The 16598-nt window shown below is 44.5% G+C and overlaps 2 protein-coding genes across 2 annotated transcripts in view; both read left to right on the forward strand.

The window, feature by feature from the left end:
- LOC126204314 (nucleoredoxin-like) overlaps nt 1–16598 on the forward strand; it is a 131839-nt gene that overhangs the window by 44013 nt on the left and 71228 nt on the right. Inside the window, exon 3 of the mRNA XM_049938699.1 lies at nt 4727–4984. Coding sequence (XP_049794656.1) covers nt 4727–4984 — 258 coding nt within the window. The remainder of the gene's footprint in view (nt 1–4726; nt 4985–16598) is intronic.
- LOC126203881 (nucleoredoxin-like) overlaps nt 4826–16598 on the forward strand; it is a 294997-nt gene continuing 283224 nt past the window's right edge. Inside the window, exon 1 of the mRNA XM_049938263.1 lies at nt 4826–4984. The gene's annotated coding sequence lies outside the window, so the exon portion shown is untranslated. The remainder of the gene's footprint in view (nt 4985–16598) is intronic.

The raw sequence follows: 16598 nt of genomic DNA on the forward strand, positions 1-16598 counted from the left end.
CATCATGGGCCGGCCGCGGTGGTCTCGCGGTTCTAGGCGCGCAGTCCGGAACCGTGCGACTGCTACGGTCGCAGGTTCGAATCCTGCCTCGGGCATGGATGTGTATGATGTCCTTAGGTTAGTTAGGTTTAAGTAGTTCTAAGTTCTAGGGGACTGATGACCACAGTCCAATAGTGCTCAGAGCCATTTGAACCATTTTTAACTGACATCATGAATCCTGCAGGGCTGTCTATAAATCCGCAAAAGTACGACGATGTGGAGATCTCTTCTGAAAAGCACGTTGCAAGTCATCCCAGATACGCTCAATAATATTCCTGTCTCGAGATGTAGGTGGGCAGCTGCACTGTTTAAGCTGATAAGGGTGTTCCTGGAGCCTCTCTGTAGTAGTTCTGGACGTGTGGAGTGTCGCATTGTCCTGCTGAAATTGACCAAGTTCGTCGGATTTCGCTGTGGACACGAATGGATGCGGGTGACCAGACAGGATGCTTATATACGTGTCACATGCCAGAGTCGTATCTAGACGGATGAGGGGTCCCATGTCACTCCAACTGCTCACGCCCCGCGCCATTACAGAGCCTCCATCAGCTTGAACAGTCCCTTGAAGACATGAAGGGTCCATAGATTCGTGAGGTTGTCTCCATACCCATACACGTCCGTCCGCTCGATACAATTTGAAACGAGGCTCGTCCGACCAGGCAACATGTAACCAGTCTTTAACAGTCCAATGGCGGTGTTCACGGGCTCATGCGAGGTGTAAAGTTTTGTGTCGTGCACTCATCGAGGGTACACGTGGACGTTTGACTCCGAAAGTCCATATTGATTATGATATTTCAGTGAATAATTCGCACGCTGAAACTTGTCGATGGCGCAGCACTGAAATCGTCAGCATTTTGTGGAAGGGTTGCACTTCTGTCACGCTGAACGATTCTCTTTAGTTCTCATTGGTCCCGTTCTTGCAGGATGTTTTTCCGGCCGCAGCGATGTCGGAGATTTGATGTTTTACCGGATTCCTGATATTCACGGTACACTAGTGAAATGGTCCTACGGATAAATCCCCACTTCATCGCTACGTCGGAGATGCTGTGTTCCACCGCTCGTGCGCCGACTGCAACACCACGTTCAGACTCACTTATATCTTGATAAACTGCCATTGTAGCGGCAGTAACCGATCTAACAACTGCGCCAGACACTTGTTGTCTTACATAATACTATGACTGACATGGTGGCTCTATTATTGTGTCGTTGTTTTGTCAAGTGCGCGTCACTAGGTTCGTATGAGCAGTTGCCAGCGGGCTCGTGCGCATGCGCACAGCTGAATTCGCGTATGAGCAGTGGCTTCATCCGCTTCTGGCTACTTAAAGCGTGGCTGTTTGCTGTATAAGCAGTAGCAGCAAGTAGCCAGAAGCTACCCGGAAAAAATTTTCTGACGCGCCCAAGCTGCCTGATTCGCGCATGCGCAGAGCAAGCTGAGTTATAGTGGGAAGGGTCCTTCCCCACGTGACCCGTGTTCCGTGTATATGTTTCGTGTCTTCGTTTACAGCTCCCACGTCAAATGAAAACAAAACAGATTCCTGTAGCCGGGAGCCATCAAGTGAATTAATATACATTCTCATAACCATGAAAGGCCAAAATAAGTTATTAGTTTCAATTTTCTGATTTTATATTATTTCCACGTTATTAGCAAACAACCATTAATTTCTTAATGAAGCTATTTCCGTCTGTTTGATAGAGAAATTTGCTTCAGTTAATTTTTTTCCGCTGAGGCAGTTAGTTTATTTGAAACGAAGTGTTTCATTTCGTACTATTGGCTACTTTCAACCTCGTTCAATTTAAAGCGCAAATTTTCATTTTCTGGGACGAATGACGTTATACCATAATAAAGAACGAAACATGAGAATACAGTACTGGACCTCCAAGAAAATTGGTATCACGAAAACCACATGAAAAGCTGAATATCAGGTACTTCAGAGTGCATCTGGACAAGGAAATGTGCAATTAGAACGGAATGAAGCATTTTAGTATGGTTTATGAAATTCCGATGCTGCTCGAGTAGTCTCTGATGTCCTGTTCCTTTTATGACACTCTAAGATCTCTTAATGCTATATACGTACGAACATACGTAAAGATTGACTTGAAGCTAAGTAGGCAAATTTGGTCAGTAGTTTTGAACTAAATATTTTGTTTCAAATATAATGACAGCTGTAGCAGAATTTTACAAATCTGCCTTCTGTGAAAGTGTTTTACGATCACTTGTCTAGTACTTCCTCTAGGCCTGAAGTTAATTATTAATTTGTGTTTACGTCTTAAATTTTGTAGAATGCCATTCTATGCTAAATTTTAGACTGGCAGCATACCGTGTTTTATCGTTTTAACTCCCCACATGGCTTCATATTTATTTCTAGAGTAAAACATAAACTTTCAGTTGTACAGTTTCTTTGCCTCACATACAGCCATGTTAATTTTTTTACATTTTGAAATAGTCATGAAATTTATTGTCCTTTATTCCGGTGTAAGCTACACAAGAAACTGTCTCTTTTTTTTTGTTGCAAGAAATTTGTATTCCATCCTACTAGCTTTTTGCGGTGCTGTGTAGATGTAAACCTGTTGGAAATGATACATAACAATATTGCAGAGTACAAAAAAATCTCTCGAAGTCACGCCTTAGTAAAATTTTATGGTACTTCGAGCTGTGGAATCTAATTTTGAAATGACAATTTGCCAAGAACTGCTTCCTTATTTGCATCCTTTATCTACATCTACATCTACATGATTACTCTGCAATTCACATTTAAGTGCTTGGCAGAGGGTTCATCGAACCACAATCATACTATCTCTCTACCATTCCACTCCCGAACAGCTGGCGGGAATAACGAACACCTAAACCTTTCTGTTCGAGCTCTGATTTCTCTTATTTTATTTTGATGATCATTCCTACCTATGTAGGTTGGGCTCAACAAAATATTTTCGCGTTCGGAAGAGAAAGTTGGTGACTGAAATTTCGTAAATAGATCTCTTTGCTTTAATGACTTCCATCCCAACTCGCGTATCATATCTGTCACACTCTCTCCCTTATTACGTAATAATACAAAACGAGCTGCCCTTTTTTGCACCCTTTCGATATCCTCCGTCAATCCCACCTGGTAAGGATCCCACACCGAGCAGCAATATTCTAACAGAGGACGAACGAGTGTAGTGTAAGCTGTCTCTTTAGTGGACTTGTTGAATCTTCTAAGTGTCCTGCCAATGAAACACAACCTTTGGCTCGCCTTCCCCACAATATTTTCTGTGTGGTCTTTCCAACTGAAGTTGTTCGTAGTTTTAACACCCAGGTACTTAGTTGAATTGACAGACTTGAGAATTGTACTATTTATCGAGTAATCGAATTCCAACGGATTTCTTTTGGAACTCATGTGGATCACCTCACACAATTTCGTTATTTAGCGTCAACTGCCACCTGCCACACCATATAGCGATCTATTCTAAATCGCTTTGCAACTGATACTGGTCTTCGGATGACCTTACTAGATGGTAAATTGCAGCATCATCTGCGAACAACCTAAGAGAACTGCTCAGATTGTCACCCAGGTCATTTATATAGATCAGGAACAGCAGAAGTCCCAGGACGCTTCCCTGGGGAACACCTGAAATCACTTCAATTTTACTCGATGATTTGCCGTCTATTACTACGAACTGCGACCTTCCTGACAGGAAATCACGAATCCAGTCGCACAACTGAGACGATACCCCATAGGCCCGCAGCTTGATTAGAAGTCGCTTGTGAGGAACGGTGTCAAAAGCTTTCCGGAAATCTAGAAATACGGAATCAACTTGAGATCCCCTGTCGATAGCGGCCATTACTTCGTGCGAATAAAGAGCTAGCTGCGTTGCACAAGAACGATGTTTTCTGAAACCGTGCTGATTACGTATCAATAGATCGTTCCCTTCGAGGTGATTTGTTTGAATACAGTATATGCTCCAAAACCCTACTGCAAACCGACGTCAATGATATAGGTCTGTAGTTCGATGGATTACTCCTACTACCCTTCTTAAACACTGGTGCGACCTGCGCAATTTTCCAATCTGTAGGTACAGATCTATCGGAGAGCGAGCGGTTGTATATGGTTGCTAAGTAGGGAGCTATTGTATCAGCGTAATCTGAAAGGAACCTAATCGGTATACAATCTGGACCTGAAGACTTGCCCGTATCAAGCGATTTGAGTTGCTTCGCAACCCCTAAGGTATCTACTTCTAAGAAACTCATGCTAGCAGCTGTTCGTGTTTCAAATTCTGGAATATTCCATTCGTCTTCCCTGGTGAAGGAGTTTCGGAAAACTGTGTTCAATAACTCCGCTTTAGCGGCACAGTCGTCGGTAACAGTACCATCGGCACTGCGCAGCGAAGGTATTGACTGCGTCTTGCCGCTTGTGTACTTTACATACGACCAGAATTTCTTCGGATTTTCTACCAAATAGTGGGATACGATAAAACAATTGCTCTAAGTACATCTCAGTATGTCCTCTCAACAACATGCCGCACGGCTACACACGGTCACGTGATGCCCCACCAGAAATACGACGAAAAGCGTACGAGGAGAGCAAGAACCAAGCACGAGCTGCCTACGTCGTCGTAGCTGCGCACGCGCAGTACAGCCTGTTGTCCGGCGCTTTCTGGTGCATGCTCAACCGGACCTACTGACTGTGTGTGTGTGTTTGCGGTGTGTGCGCAGGCGCGGCTGTGCCGGCGCTACCGCGCGCGCTCGGGCTGCCCGTCGCTGGTGCTGCTGGAGGGCGGCACGGGCCGCGTGCTGTCGGCGGCGGCGGGCGAGCACCTGCTGCGGGACCCCGAGGGCCGCGGCTTCCCCTGGCGGCCGCGCCCCGTCTCCCACGTCCTGCACGCCGCCGCCCTGGTAGCCGCCGACGGCAGCTCCACTGCCTTCCGGGACGTCGACGCCACCATCGCCGGGCTCTACTTCTCCGCGCACTGGGTGCGTACCTGCCTACACCGCCTCTCCGCCATTCACCTGCTGACTCGGCCAGGTTGCGAAGTTTCAACCCTTTCACTGCCGAAGGCGTGCGTACACTCCTACTACACCGTTCCCCGGGTGTCGTAGACGTGCGTACGCGTGCCGCTTCAATTTTCCTCCAATGCTCTGTACGGATGTCGGAATGCGTCCTGAGCCGCCGACCTATCTCTGCTCTGGACGAGTTACTTTCATATCTCGCTGAATGAAAATGTTTCGAATACACTACTGGCCATTAAAATTGCTACACCAAGAACAAATGCGAATGATAAACGGGTATTCATTGGCCAAATATTATACCAGAACTGACATGTGATTAGATTTTCACGCAATTTGGGCGCATAGATCCTGACAAATCAGTACCTAGATCAACCAACTCTGGCCGTAATAACGGTCTTGATACGCCTGGGCATTGAGTCAGAGCTTGGATGGCGTGTACAGGTACAGCTGCCCATGCAGCTTCAACACGATATCACAGTTCATCAAGAGTAGTGCCTGGCGTATTGTGACCAGCCAGTTGCTCGGCCACCATTGACCAGACGTTTCCAATTGGTGAGAGATCTGGAGAATGTGCCCGCCAGGACAGCAGTCGAACATTTTCTGTATCCAGAAAGGCCAGTACAGGAACTGCAACATGCGCTCCTGCATTATCCTGCTGAAATATAGGGTTTCGCAGGGTCGAATGAAGGGTAGAGCCACGGGTCGTAACACATCTGAAATGTAACGTCCACTGTTCAAAGTGCCGTCAGTGTGAACAAGAGGTGACCGAGACGTGTAACCAATGGCACCCCATACCATCACGCCGGGTGATACGCCAGTATGGCAATGACGAATACACGCTTATAATGTGCGTTCACCGTGATGTCGCCAAACACGGATGTGACCATCATGATGCTGTAAACAGAACCTGGATTCATCCGAAAAAATGACGTTTTGCAATTCGTGCACCCAGGTTCGTCATTGAGTACACAATCGCAGGCGCTCCTGTCTGTGATGCAGCGTCAAGGGTAACCGCAGCCATGGTCTCCGAGCTGATAGTCCATGCTGCTGCAAATGTCGTCGAACTGTTCGTGCAGATGGTTGTTGTCTTGCAAACGTCCCCATCTGTTGACTCAGGGATCGAGACGTGGCTGCACGATCCGTTACAGTCATGCGGATAAGATGCCTGTCATCTCGACTGCTAGTGACACGAGGCCGTTGGAATCCAGCACGGTGTTCCGTATTACCCTCGTCAACCCACCGATTCCACATTCTGCTAACAGTCATTGGATCTCGACCAACGCAAGGGGCAATGTCACGATATGATAAACCGCAATCGCGGTAGGCTACAATCCGACCTTTATCAAAGTCGGAAACGTGATGGTACGCATTTCTCCTCCTTACACGAGGCACCACAACAACGTTTCACCGGGCAACGGCGGTCAACTGCTGTTTGTGTATGAGAAAGCGGTTGGAAACTTTCCTCATGTCAGCACCTTGTAGGTGTCGACAACGGCGCCAATCTTGTGTGAATGCTCTGAAAAGCTAATCATTTGCATATCACAGCATCTTCTTCCTGTCGGTTAAATTTCACGTCTTGAGCACGTCATCTTCGTGGTGTAGCAATTTTTATGGCCTGTACTGTATTTATCACACGTGCCTCATTCCTTGCTATCAGTTGCAGAAAAACTCCTTTCGATATCTTGAATCGTTAATGAAACAACGCCGATTTTTATGACCACATGATTCGCAATGCGCAGGGACGTAAATGGGCGAATCGCGCTCGACCGTCCTTCAAACATAAAACCCAATAACTCGAGAATCAAATCAGATACCCTTCTCAATTTTAAATCAAGTTTCGATATCTTATCAACATCTCATTCACTGCAATATACGAGGTGTGTTTTTTTAAGTAAGTACCGTTTTGAAATTAAAAAAAAGACGTTCTAAGATATCTCAATAATTTTATTTTTACATGAAAGCCTGTACCTTAACCTACTTTTCTACATAGTTTCCGTCAATATTGACTTGTCATAACGTTGTACCAGTCTTTGAATACCCTACTCATAGAAGTCTGCCGCCTGACTTATTAACCACTGCATCACCACTGTTTTGACTTCGTCGTCGACTTGAAGACGCTGACCGCCCAGATGTTTCTTCTAGTGCAGGAACAGTTGGTAGTCACTGGGTGCAGGATCGGGGCTGTACGGAGGATGATCTAGAGTGTCGCATCGAAAAGATGTGATGAGATCTTTGGTCTGATTCACCACATGCGGACGGGTATTGTCTTGCAGCAAAACGATGCCCTTCCTCAGCTTCCATGGATTGTTGCTTTGATTCTGGTGTGACGTAGGCCACCCATGCTTTATCGCCCGTAAGAATTTGCCTTAAGAAATCGTCATTGTGGTACCGTTCATGGAAAGTCAATGCACTGTCTAAACGTTTGGTTTTGTGCACATCCGTTGACATTTTCGGTACCCAACGTGCGCACAATTTTCGGTAATTCAAGTGCTCGGTCACAAAGCCATACAAAACACTACGAGAAACATTAGGAAAGTCATCCCGCACGGAGGAAATCGTAAAGCGTCTGTTTTCTCTCACCTTATTGTCCACTTCCTGAACCAAACTTTCATTAACGACCGAAGGACGCCCACTCCGTTGTTCATCATGCACATTTGTGCGGCCATCTTTAAATTCTCTGACCCACTTTCTTACCATTCCATCACTCATAATGTTTTTTTCCGTAAACTGCACAGATCTCACGATCAATATCGATCGCTTTAAGGCCTTTAGCACTGACAAATTTTATAACAGCCCGTACTTCACAGACGGCGGGGCTCAAGATTATCGGAGGCATCTTAAACACTCAGTACACAACGTAAACAAGGAAGAATCAGACTGTAATGGTGTCAGTGCGTAGATTAAGGTACAGGCTTTCATCTAAAAATTAAATTATTGAGATATCTTAGCACGTCTTTTTTTAATTTCAAAACGGTGCTTACTTAAAAAACACGCCTCGTATGAGCTAAAATTAACCATACGTAAACTTTACGGAATGCGTTTTTACCTCTGCAAAATATTCGCTCAATGTATTACTTAATTTGATGCAGCGCAGTAGACATGACGGATAGCGAAAAGGAATTCAGTTACTTATCGGCTGATGATATCAGACAGTAAGATGTGCAAAAATAATTTTTTCCCCTAATAGTTTTCGAAAAATCGGACGCAGCGAAGCCTCTCAGCACAGGCACCAGCATTCGGCGAGCATCACAGCCGCAATACTGAGGGTACTTCCTTTGTCTGATGTGTGGCACCATGAAAGCCACGGTTGAAAGCAGTCAGTCAGATGCAGTATTTCTTGATATCCGAAAAGTGTCTGACCACACCTACTCTTACCATGGTAAGTACGGGATATCGAACCAGATTTGTAACTGAACTGACGGTTTCTTGGTGGGAACGACGAGCCATGTTACCTTGCGTCGAAAGACATCGACAGATGTAGAAGTAACTTCAGGTCAGTCTCAGGGAAGTGTGTTGGGCTCTTGCTGTTCATGTTGTATTACACTCATGCTCATAAATTAAGGATAATTGCAGAATGTGGTGCCACACAACGTGGCACTACACTATCATCACCATGCACACGTATACAGGCCGCAAAGTCGGTTGGCATACTCTGTATCAAGTGGTCGAGCAGATGCTGGGGTATGGTCCCCCCATTCTTGCACATTACCTGTCGGAGCTCCTGAAGTGTCCTAGGGGTTTGTAGACATGCAGGGATACGTCGACCGAGAGCATCCCAGACGTGGTCGATGGGGTTTAGGTCTGAAGAACAGGCAGGCCACTCCATTCGCCTGATATCTTCTGTTTCAAGGTACTCCTCCTCGATGGCAGCTCGATGGGGTCGTGCGTTATCGTCCATCAGGAGAAAGGTAGGACCAACTGCACCCCTGAAAAGGCAAATGTACTGGTTCAAAATGACATCCCGATATACGTGACCTGTTCCAGTTCCTCTGTCAAAGACATGCAGGGGTGTACGAGCACCAGTCATAATTCCACCCCACACCATCAAACCACGACCTCCATTCAGGAGCCTTTCACGGACATTAAGGGGTTGGTATCTGGTTCCTGGTTCACGCCAGATGAAAACCCGGCGAGAACCACTGTTCAGACTATACCTGGACTCGTCCGTGAACATAACCTGGGACCACTGTTCAAATGACCATGTACTGTGTTCTTGACACCAGGCTTCACGGTCTCTCCTGTGACCAGGGGTCAGTGGAATGCACCGTGCAGGTCTCCTGGCGAATGAAACATGTCTGTTCAGTCGTCTGTAGACTGTGTGTCTGGAGACAACTGTTCCAGTGGCTGCGGTAAGGTCCCGAACAAGGCTACCTGCAGTACTCCATGGCCGTCTGTGGGCACTCATGGTGAGATATCGGTCTCCTTGTGATGTTGTACACTGTGGACGTCCCGTACTGTAGCGCCTGGACACGTTTCCTGTCTTCTGGAATCGTTTGCCATAATCTTGAGATCACACTTTGCGGCACACAGAGGACCCGTGCTACAACCTGCTGTGTTTGACCAGCCTCCAGTCGCCCTAGTATTCCACCGCTCATAACGTCATCAATATGTGTTCTTTGAGCCATTTTCAACACACAGTTACCATTAGCACGTCACCGTGCGAGGACGGTAAGTGAAATGCACCGCATGGTCATACCCCGAGGTGATTTAAACTCGCAAACCGCCCACCAGAGCGTTGTTTCACCATGTATGAGCATTATTCTTAATTTATGAACATGAGTGTAGTTTGGTGCATAAGTTCGCAACCTTTTCATTTTTCATGATGGTATTCCGATTGCTATGGATTTATTTATTGATGGTCATTTTTTATCTGTAGTCCACTGGTCCTTTTTGAGTTTTATATGTTGTTATTTTGTCATTTCGAGATAGTGAGTGGAGTCGTGGACGCTAGAAAATGGCGTGCCAAGAGTAGAAATCGGAACATTTTAGACATATTCTTCTGTTTGAGTTAAGTAGAGGGAAGGCAGCAACGGAGACAGCCAGAAACATTTGCGCCGTGTACGAGGATAATGCGATTGGACTAGGTGCGGCAAGAAAACGGTTTTCTCACTTTAACGAGGATCGTTTTTTGATGATCATTTAAGGACATTAACCCGCAGTGGTCAACGTCATTGTGCTGGAGAACTGGCAGATGTGATGATTTGTGATCATTCCACCATCGTGCTACATTCCCGTGCAATAGGAAAGGTTCAAAACTCGGATCTATCGGTACTGTACGCTGTAAACCAAAATCACAAATGTCAGCCATAGGTGCATCTGTGCTTGCTCGCCATCAGTTGGCTCGCGAACAACACCGATCATTCCTATCCTGGTGACAAGAAAATGTGTCTTCATCGTAACGCAAGGTAAAGAAGGAAACGGTTGCGCCCCAATAAAGCAGCAAGTCACATTACAGATATCTTCGCGTGTCCACAAAAGATAACGTTCTGCGTCCAGTGGAACAGCGACGGAGAGCTGTAGTACGATTTTCTTCCCCGAGGTGTAATCATCACTGCTCACATTTACTGGCAGCAAGTGAGACTGTGGTATCAACGATCGATACCACACTTGTTAGGGCTTGCAGTTATCGACCGCGGTCCGTATTAGTATCGTTGGACCCGCGAGTCGCGACCAGCGCCGCTCCGCGGCTTGTATCAAGTTTCTAGCGAGCTCTCGTCCACTCTTGCTCGGGACGTCAAGTAGTAAAGTAGCATAGCCTTCAGCTGATAGGAAGCAACCTCTAACAAGGCGCTTAGTAACGTATGGCCTATGTGAGGCCTCAATAGCTATCTGTTTATAATTATATGTATGCAGCCAAGAAAAATCCTGTACAACCTGTTAAGTACAATATATATTATTTTTTACCAACGACTTCTAATTATTTTAGTAGTTGCAGGTCCAGACCATGCATCCAGCACCTTAGCGACGTTACTGACAAACCTGCTATGATTTATGTATTTCTATTTAGCACTGGCCACCAGTCAGCACTGGCAACGACTCGTACGTCGTCATCATAACAGGGATTTTCTCTGCCTCGTGATGACTGGCTGTTGTGTGCTGTCCTTAGGTTAGTTAGGTTTAAGTAGTTCTAAGTTCTAGGGGACTGATGACCACAGATGCTAAGTCCCATAGTGCTCAGAGCCATTTTTTTACTCACCTTATTCACTTGATCTTGCGCCCTCAGATTTTCCACCTTTTACGCCGTCTACAGAAGTTCCTTTCCAGATGAAAATGCGTTCCGAACATGGCTCGACTAGTTCTTTGCCTCAAAACCACGCGATTTCTACAGTCGCTGAATCCCAGCGTTGACACAGACTGTTGTAAATACATTATTCATCACTAAAGTCTGTGTTATCTGTATGTGTTGTATTTGTTGAACTTATGGAAAAACGCTACGAACTTATGCACCAACCGAATATATTAATTACTGTGCAGACAATATTAAGAGTAACCTCAGACATTTCGCAGATGATGAAGTCATCTGTAAGGAAATATTGTCTGCACGATTATTCATTCAGATCTTGATAAGGTTTCGAAATGGTTTCATTGTTTCTGACTTATTTAAATGTAGATAAATGTAAAACTGCGCATTTCACCTGACAGGGAACCTAGTATCCCATGGATACAGTGTCAGTGATCGCAACTGGAATCGGTGAAGAATTCGTACGCATAGGAAATGGAATCATAGCATAGTCTCACTCGTAACTAAAGGTGCTGCCACATTTCGATTCATTGCTAGAATACTAAGGAAATACAGTCTAAAAACCAGATGGCTTACGAGACACTCCCATGTCCCATCCTTTAATGTTGCTCAATGTGTGAGACCCATACCAAACAGGACTAAGAATGGATATTGGACTTATTCAGAGAAGAGCACCACAGACGGCCCCAGTTTCGGATGTCCCACAGAAGGTCCTCGCGGAGATGCACTAGAAACTCAACTTACAGATGTCTGAAGGTGGATGCAAGCTATCTAGTGAATGCTTAGTTACACATTTCCAAGAACCAGATTTAAATGAAGAACCTAAGAATATACTGCGACATATTGCGCATCGCTTCTGTAGGAATCGGGAGGACAAGATCATGCAAAAATACAGCACACACAGAGGCGTTTACACAGTCTTTCATCTCACGTGCTATACGCGTATGGAGCGGGAAGAAGCCAGAAAAAAATGATAAAAAGGGGATATATTGTGCCTTTCACTTAACACAATTTGCCTAGTATTGCTGTTGCTGTATTTAATTCCAGCAACCCAGGTATTACCTTTCGCTGAGCTTACTAATGCTTGGAGCTGTAGAGCAAACGACTTGCAGTTTCTTTCTTTGAGCCTTATGCATCGTTTACGGTTACAAATAGGCTGCTTTAGGAGCGTGATCCACCACACATCGTCAGCGATTTGTTTGAAAAATGTTAATCTTTCAGTTCGTTTTGTCAACGTTGATAAGTTATTATCAAAATGACAGTTGCTTTTTCTACAGAAGTTATACTGCTGATTTCTCACATGCAAAGAATCTCTGCAGATCAAAATACTTCTACTATTCTTTGATAGCAGTTTCGTATCAATAACTTGAAAGTTCCAAAGTTATTCAGAAAACTATCCGTTTCGAAATGCTGTAAAACACGGCGTCAGTGTCTTTTAAGTTCCGATGTTAGTCAATTAACGGTCGAGATTCGAACTCGTATAGAAGATGGGGTTGTCAAATACAGTCATGGAATAAAGGTATTCATACACCAGGTACAATAACAGTGTGGGGGGTTTTCTTCCTAATCTGTAAAGATAAAAGTATTAACTAAATGAGCCTTCTGCAAAAAGTAAATAAAAATTCTGTACCAGCTGGCTTCACACAGTGCAGAAGAAAGCATTAATACATACAATGAAAATTACAATGTACGTAAATATAACGACAATGTTAATACTTTTTAGGCATTCCTCTTCCATGTATCACTGCTCCTAACCTTTTTCAAGCTTACTACAAAGACGTTCAATTGGATTAAGGCTTCCAGTCGTTTATGGAGCGCGAGAAGAGTTGCTACTTAAATGCCTCTGCGAATACTGTAATAATTAGTCTAGTCTTGTCTTCACGGTACCTATGAGAGCAACACATAGGAGCTGAAGAATATTTATAGATACATCATTCATTTCCCCCACCATGAGCCATAGACCTTGCCGTTGGTGGGGAGGCTTGCGTGTCTCAGCGATACAGATGGCCGTACCGTAGGTGCAACCACAACGGAGGGGTATCTGTTGAGAGGCCCCAGACAAACGTGTGCTTCCTGAAGAGGGGCAGCAGCCTTTTCAGTAGTTGCAGGGGATGATTGACTGATCTGGCCTTGTAACACTAACCAAAACGGCCTTGCTGTGCTGGTACTGCGAACGGCTGAAAGCAAGGGGAAACTACAGCCGTAATTTTTCCCGAGGGCATGCAGCTTTACTGTATGGTTAAATGATGATGGCGTCCTGTTCGGTAAAATATTCCGGAGGTAAAATAGTCCCCCATGTGGATCTCCGGGCGGGGACTACTCAAGAGGACGTCGTTATCAGGAGAAAGAAAAATGGCGTTCTACGGATCGGAGCGTGGAATGTCAGATCCCTTAATCGGGCAGGTAGGTTAGAAAATTTAAAAATGGAAATGGAAAGGTTGAAGTTAGATATAGTGGAAATTAATGAGGTTCAGTGGCAGGAGGAACAAGACTTTTGGTCAGGTGAATACAGGGTTATAAATACAAAATCAAATAGGGGTAATGCAGGAGTAGGTTTAATAATGAATAAAAAAGTAGGAATGCGGGTAAGCTACTACCATCAGCATAGTGAACGCATTATTGTGGCCAAGATAGACACGAAGCCCATGCCTACTACAGTAGTACAAGTTTATATGCCAAATAGCTCTGCACATGACGAAGAGATTAAGAAATGTACGATGAGATAAAAGAAATTATTCAGATACTGAAGGGAGACGAAAATTTAATACTCATGGGAGACTGAAATTTGATAGTAGGAAAAGGAAGAGAAGCAAAATTAGTAGGTGAATATGGAATGGGGGTAAGGAATGAAAGAGGAAGTCGCCTGGTAGAATTTTGCACAGAGCATAACTTAATCATAGCTGACACTTGGTTTAAGAATCATGAAAGAAGGTTATATACGCGGAAGAGGCCTGGAGATACTGACAGGTTTCAGATAGATTATATAATGGTAAGTCAGAGATTTAGGAACCAGGTTTTAAATTGTAAGACATTTCCAGGGGCAGATGTGGACTCTGACCACAATCTGTTGGTTATGAGCTGTAGATTAAAACTGAAGAAACTACAAAAAGGTGGTACTTTAAGGAGATGGAACATGGATAAACTGACTAAACCAGAGGTTGTACAGATTTTCAGGGAGAGCATAAGGGAACAATTGACAAGAATGGGGGAAAGAAATACAGTAGAAGAAGAATGGGTAGCTTTGAGGGATGAAGTAGTGAAGGCAGCAGAGGATCATGTAGGTAAAAAGACGAGGGCTAGTAGAAATCCTTGGGTAACAGAAAAGATACTGAATTTAATTTATGAAAGGAGAAAATATAAAAATGCAGTAAATGAAGCGGGCAAAAATGAATACAAACGTCTCAAAAATGAGATCGACAGGAAGTGCAAAATGGCTAAGCAGGGATGGCTAGAGGACAAATGTAAGAATATAGAGGCTTATCTCACTACGGATAGGATAGATACTGCCTACAGGAAAATTAAAGAGACCTTTTGAGAAAAGAGAACCACTTGTACGAACATCAAGAGCTCAGATGGAAACCCAGTTCTAAGCAAAGAAGGGAAAGCAGAAAGGTTGAAGGAGTATATAGAGGGTCTATACAAGGGCGATGTACTTGAGGACAATATTATGGAAATGGAAGAGGATGTAGATGAAGATGAAATGTGAGATACGATACTGCGTGAAGAGTTTGACAGAGCACTGAAAGACCTAAGTCGAAACAAGGCCCCGGGAGTAGAACTACTGACGGCCTTGGGACAGCCAGTCCTTACAAAACTCTACCATCTGGTGAGCAAAATGTATGAGCCAGGCGAAATACCCTCACACTTCAAGAAGAATATAATAATTCCAATCCCAAAGAAAGCAGGTGTTGACAGATGTGAAAATACCGAACTATCAGTTTAATAAGTCACAGCTGCAAAATACTAACGTGAATTCTTTACAGACGAATGGAAAAACTGGTAGAAGCCGACCTCGGGGAACGATTTGAAGTGGAATGATCATATAAAATTAATTGTTGGTAAGGCGGGTGCCAGGTTGAGATTCATTGGGAGAGTGTTTAGAAAATGTAGTCCATCAACAAAGGAGGTGGCTTACAAAACACTCGTTCGACCTATACTTGAGTATTGCTCATCAGTGTGGGATCCGTACCAGATCGGGTTGACGGAGGAGATAGAGAAGATCCAAAGAAGAGCGGCGCGTTTCGTCACAGGGTTATTTGGTAACCGTGATAGCGTTACGGAGATGTTTAGCAAACTCAAGTGGCAGACTCTGGAAGAGAGGCGCTCTGCATCGCGGTGTAGCTTGCTCGCCAGGTTTCGAGAGGGTGCGTTTCTGGATGAGGTATCGAGTACATTGCTTCCCCCTACTTATACCTCCGGAGGAGATCACGAATGTAAAATTAGAGAGATTAGAGCGCGCACGGAGGCTTTCAGACAGTCGTTCTTCCCGCGAACCATACGCGACTGGAACAGGAAAGGGAGGTAATGACAGTGGCACGTAAAGTGCCCTCCGCCACACACCGTTGGGTGGCTTGCGGAGTATGAATGTAGATGTAGATGTAGATCAGTTTGGATTCCGTAGAAATATTGGAACACGTGAGCCAATACTGACCCTACGACTTATCTTAGATGCTAGATTAAGGAAAGACAACCCTACGTTTCTAGTATTTGTAGACTCAGAGAAAGCTTTTTACAATGTTGATTGGAATACTCTCTTTCGAATTCTGAAGGTGGAAGGGGTAAAATACAGGGAGCGAAAAGCTATTTACAATTTGTACAGAAACCAGATGGCAGTTATAAGAGTCGAGGGACATCAAAGGGAAGCAATGGTTGGGAAAGGAGTGAGACAGGGTTGTAGCCTCTCCCCGATGTTATTCAATCTGTATATTGAGCAAGCAGTGAAGGAATCAAAAGAAAAATTCGGAGTAGGTATTAAAATCCATGGAGAAGAAAAAAAACTTTGAGGTTCGCCGATGACATTGTAATTCTGTCAGAGACAGCAAAGGACTTCGAAGAGCAGCTGAACGGAATGGACAGTGTCTTGAAAGGAGGGTATAAGATGAACATCAACAAAAGCAAAACGAGGATAATGGAATGTAGTCGAATTAAGTCGTTTGATGCTGAGGGAATTAGATTAGGGAATGAGATACTTAAAGTAGTAAAGGAGTTTTGCTATTTGGGGAGTAAAAGAACTGATGATGGTCGAAGTAGAGAGGATATAAAATGTAGACTGGCAACGGCAAGGAAAGCGTTTCTGGAAAAGAGAAATTTGTTAACATCGAGTATAGATTTAAGTGT

This window comes from Schistocerca nitens, chromosome 9 (genome assembly GCF_023898315.1).
Source record: "Schistocerca nitens isolate TAMUIC-IGC-003100 chromosome 9, iqSchNite1.1, whole genome shotgun sequence".
Lineage (NCBI taxonomy): Eukaryota > Metazoa > Arthropoda > Insecta > Orthoptera > Acrididae > Schistocerca > Schistocerca nitens.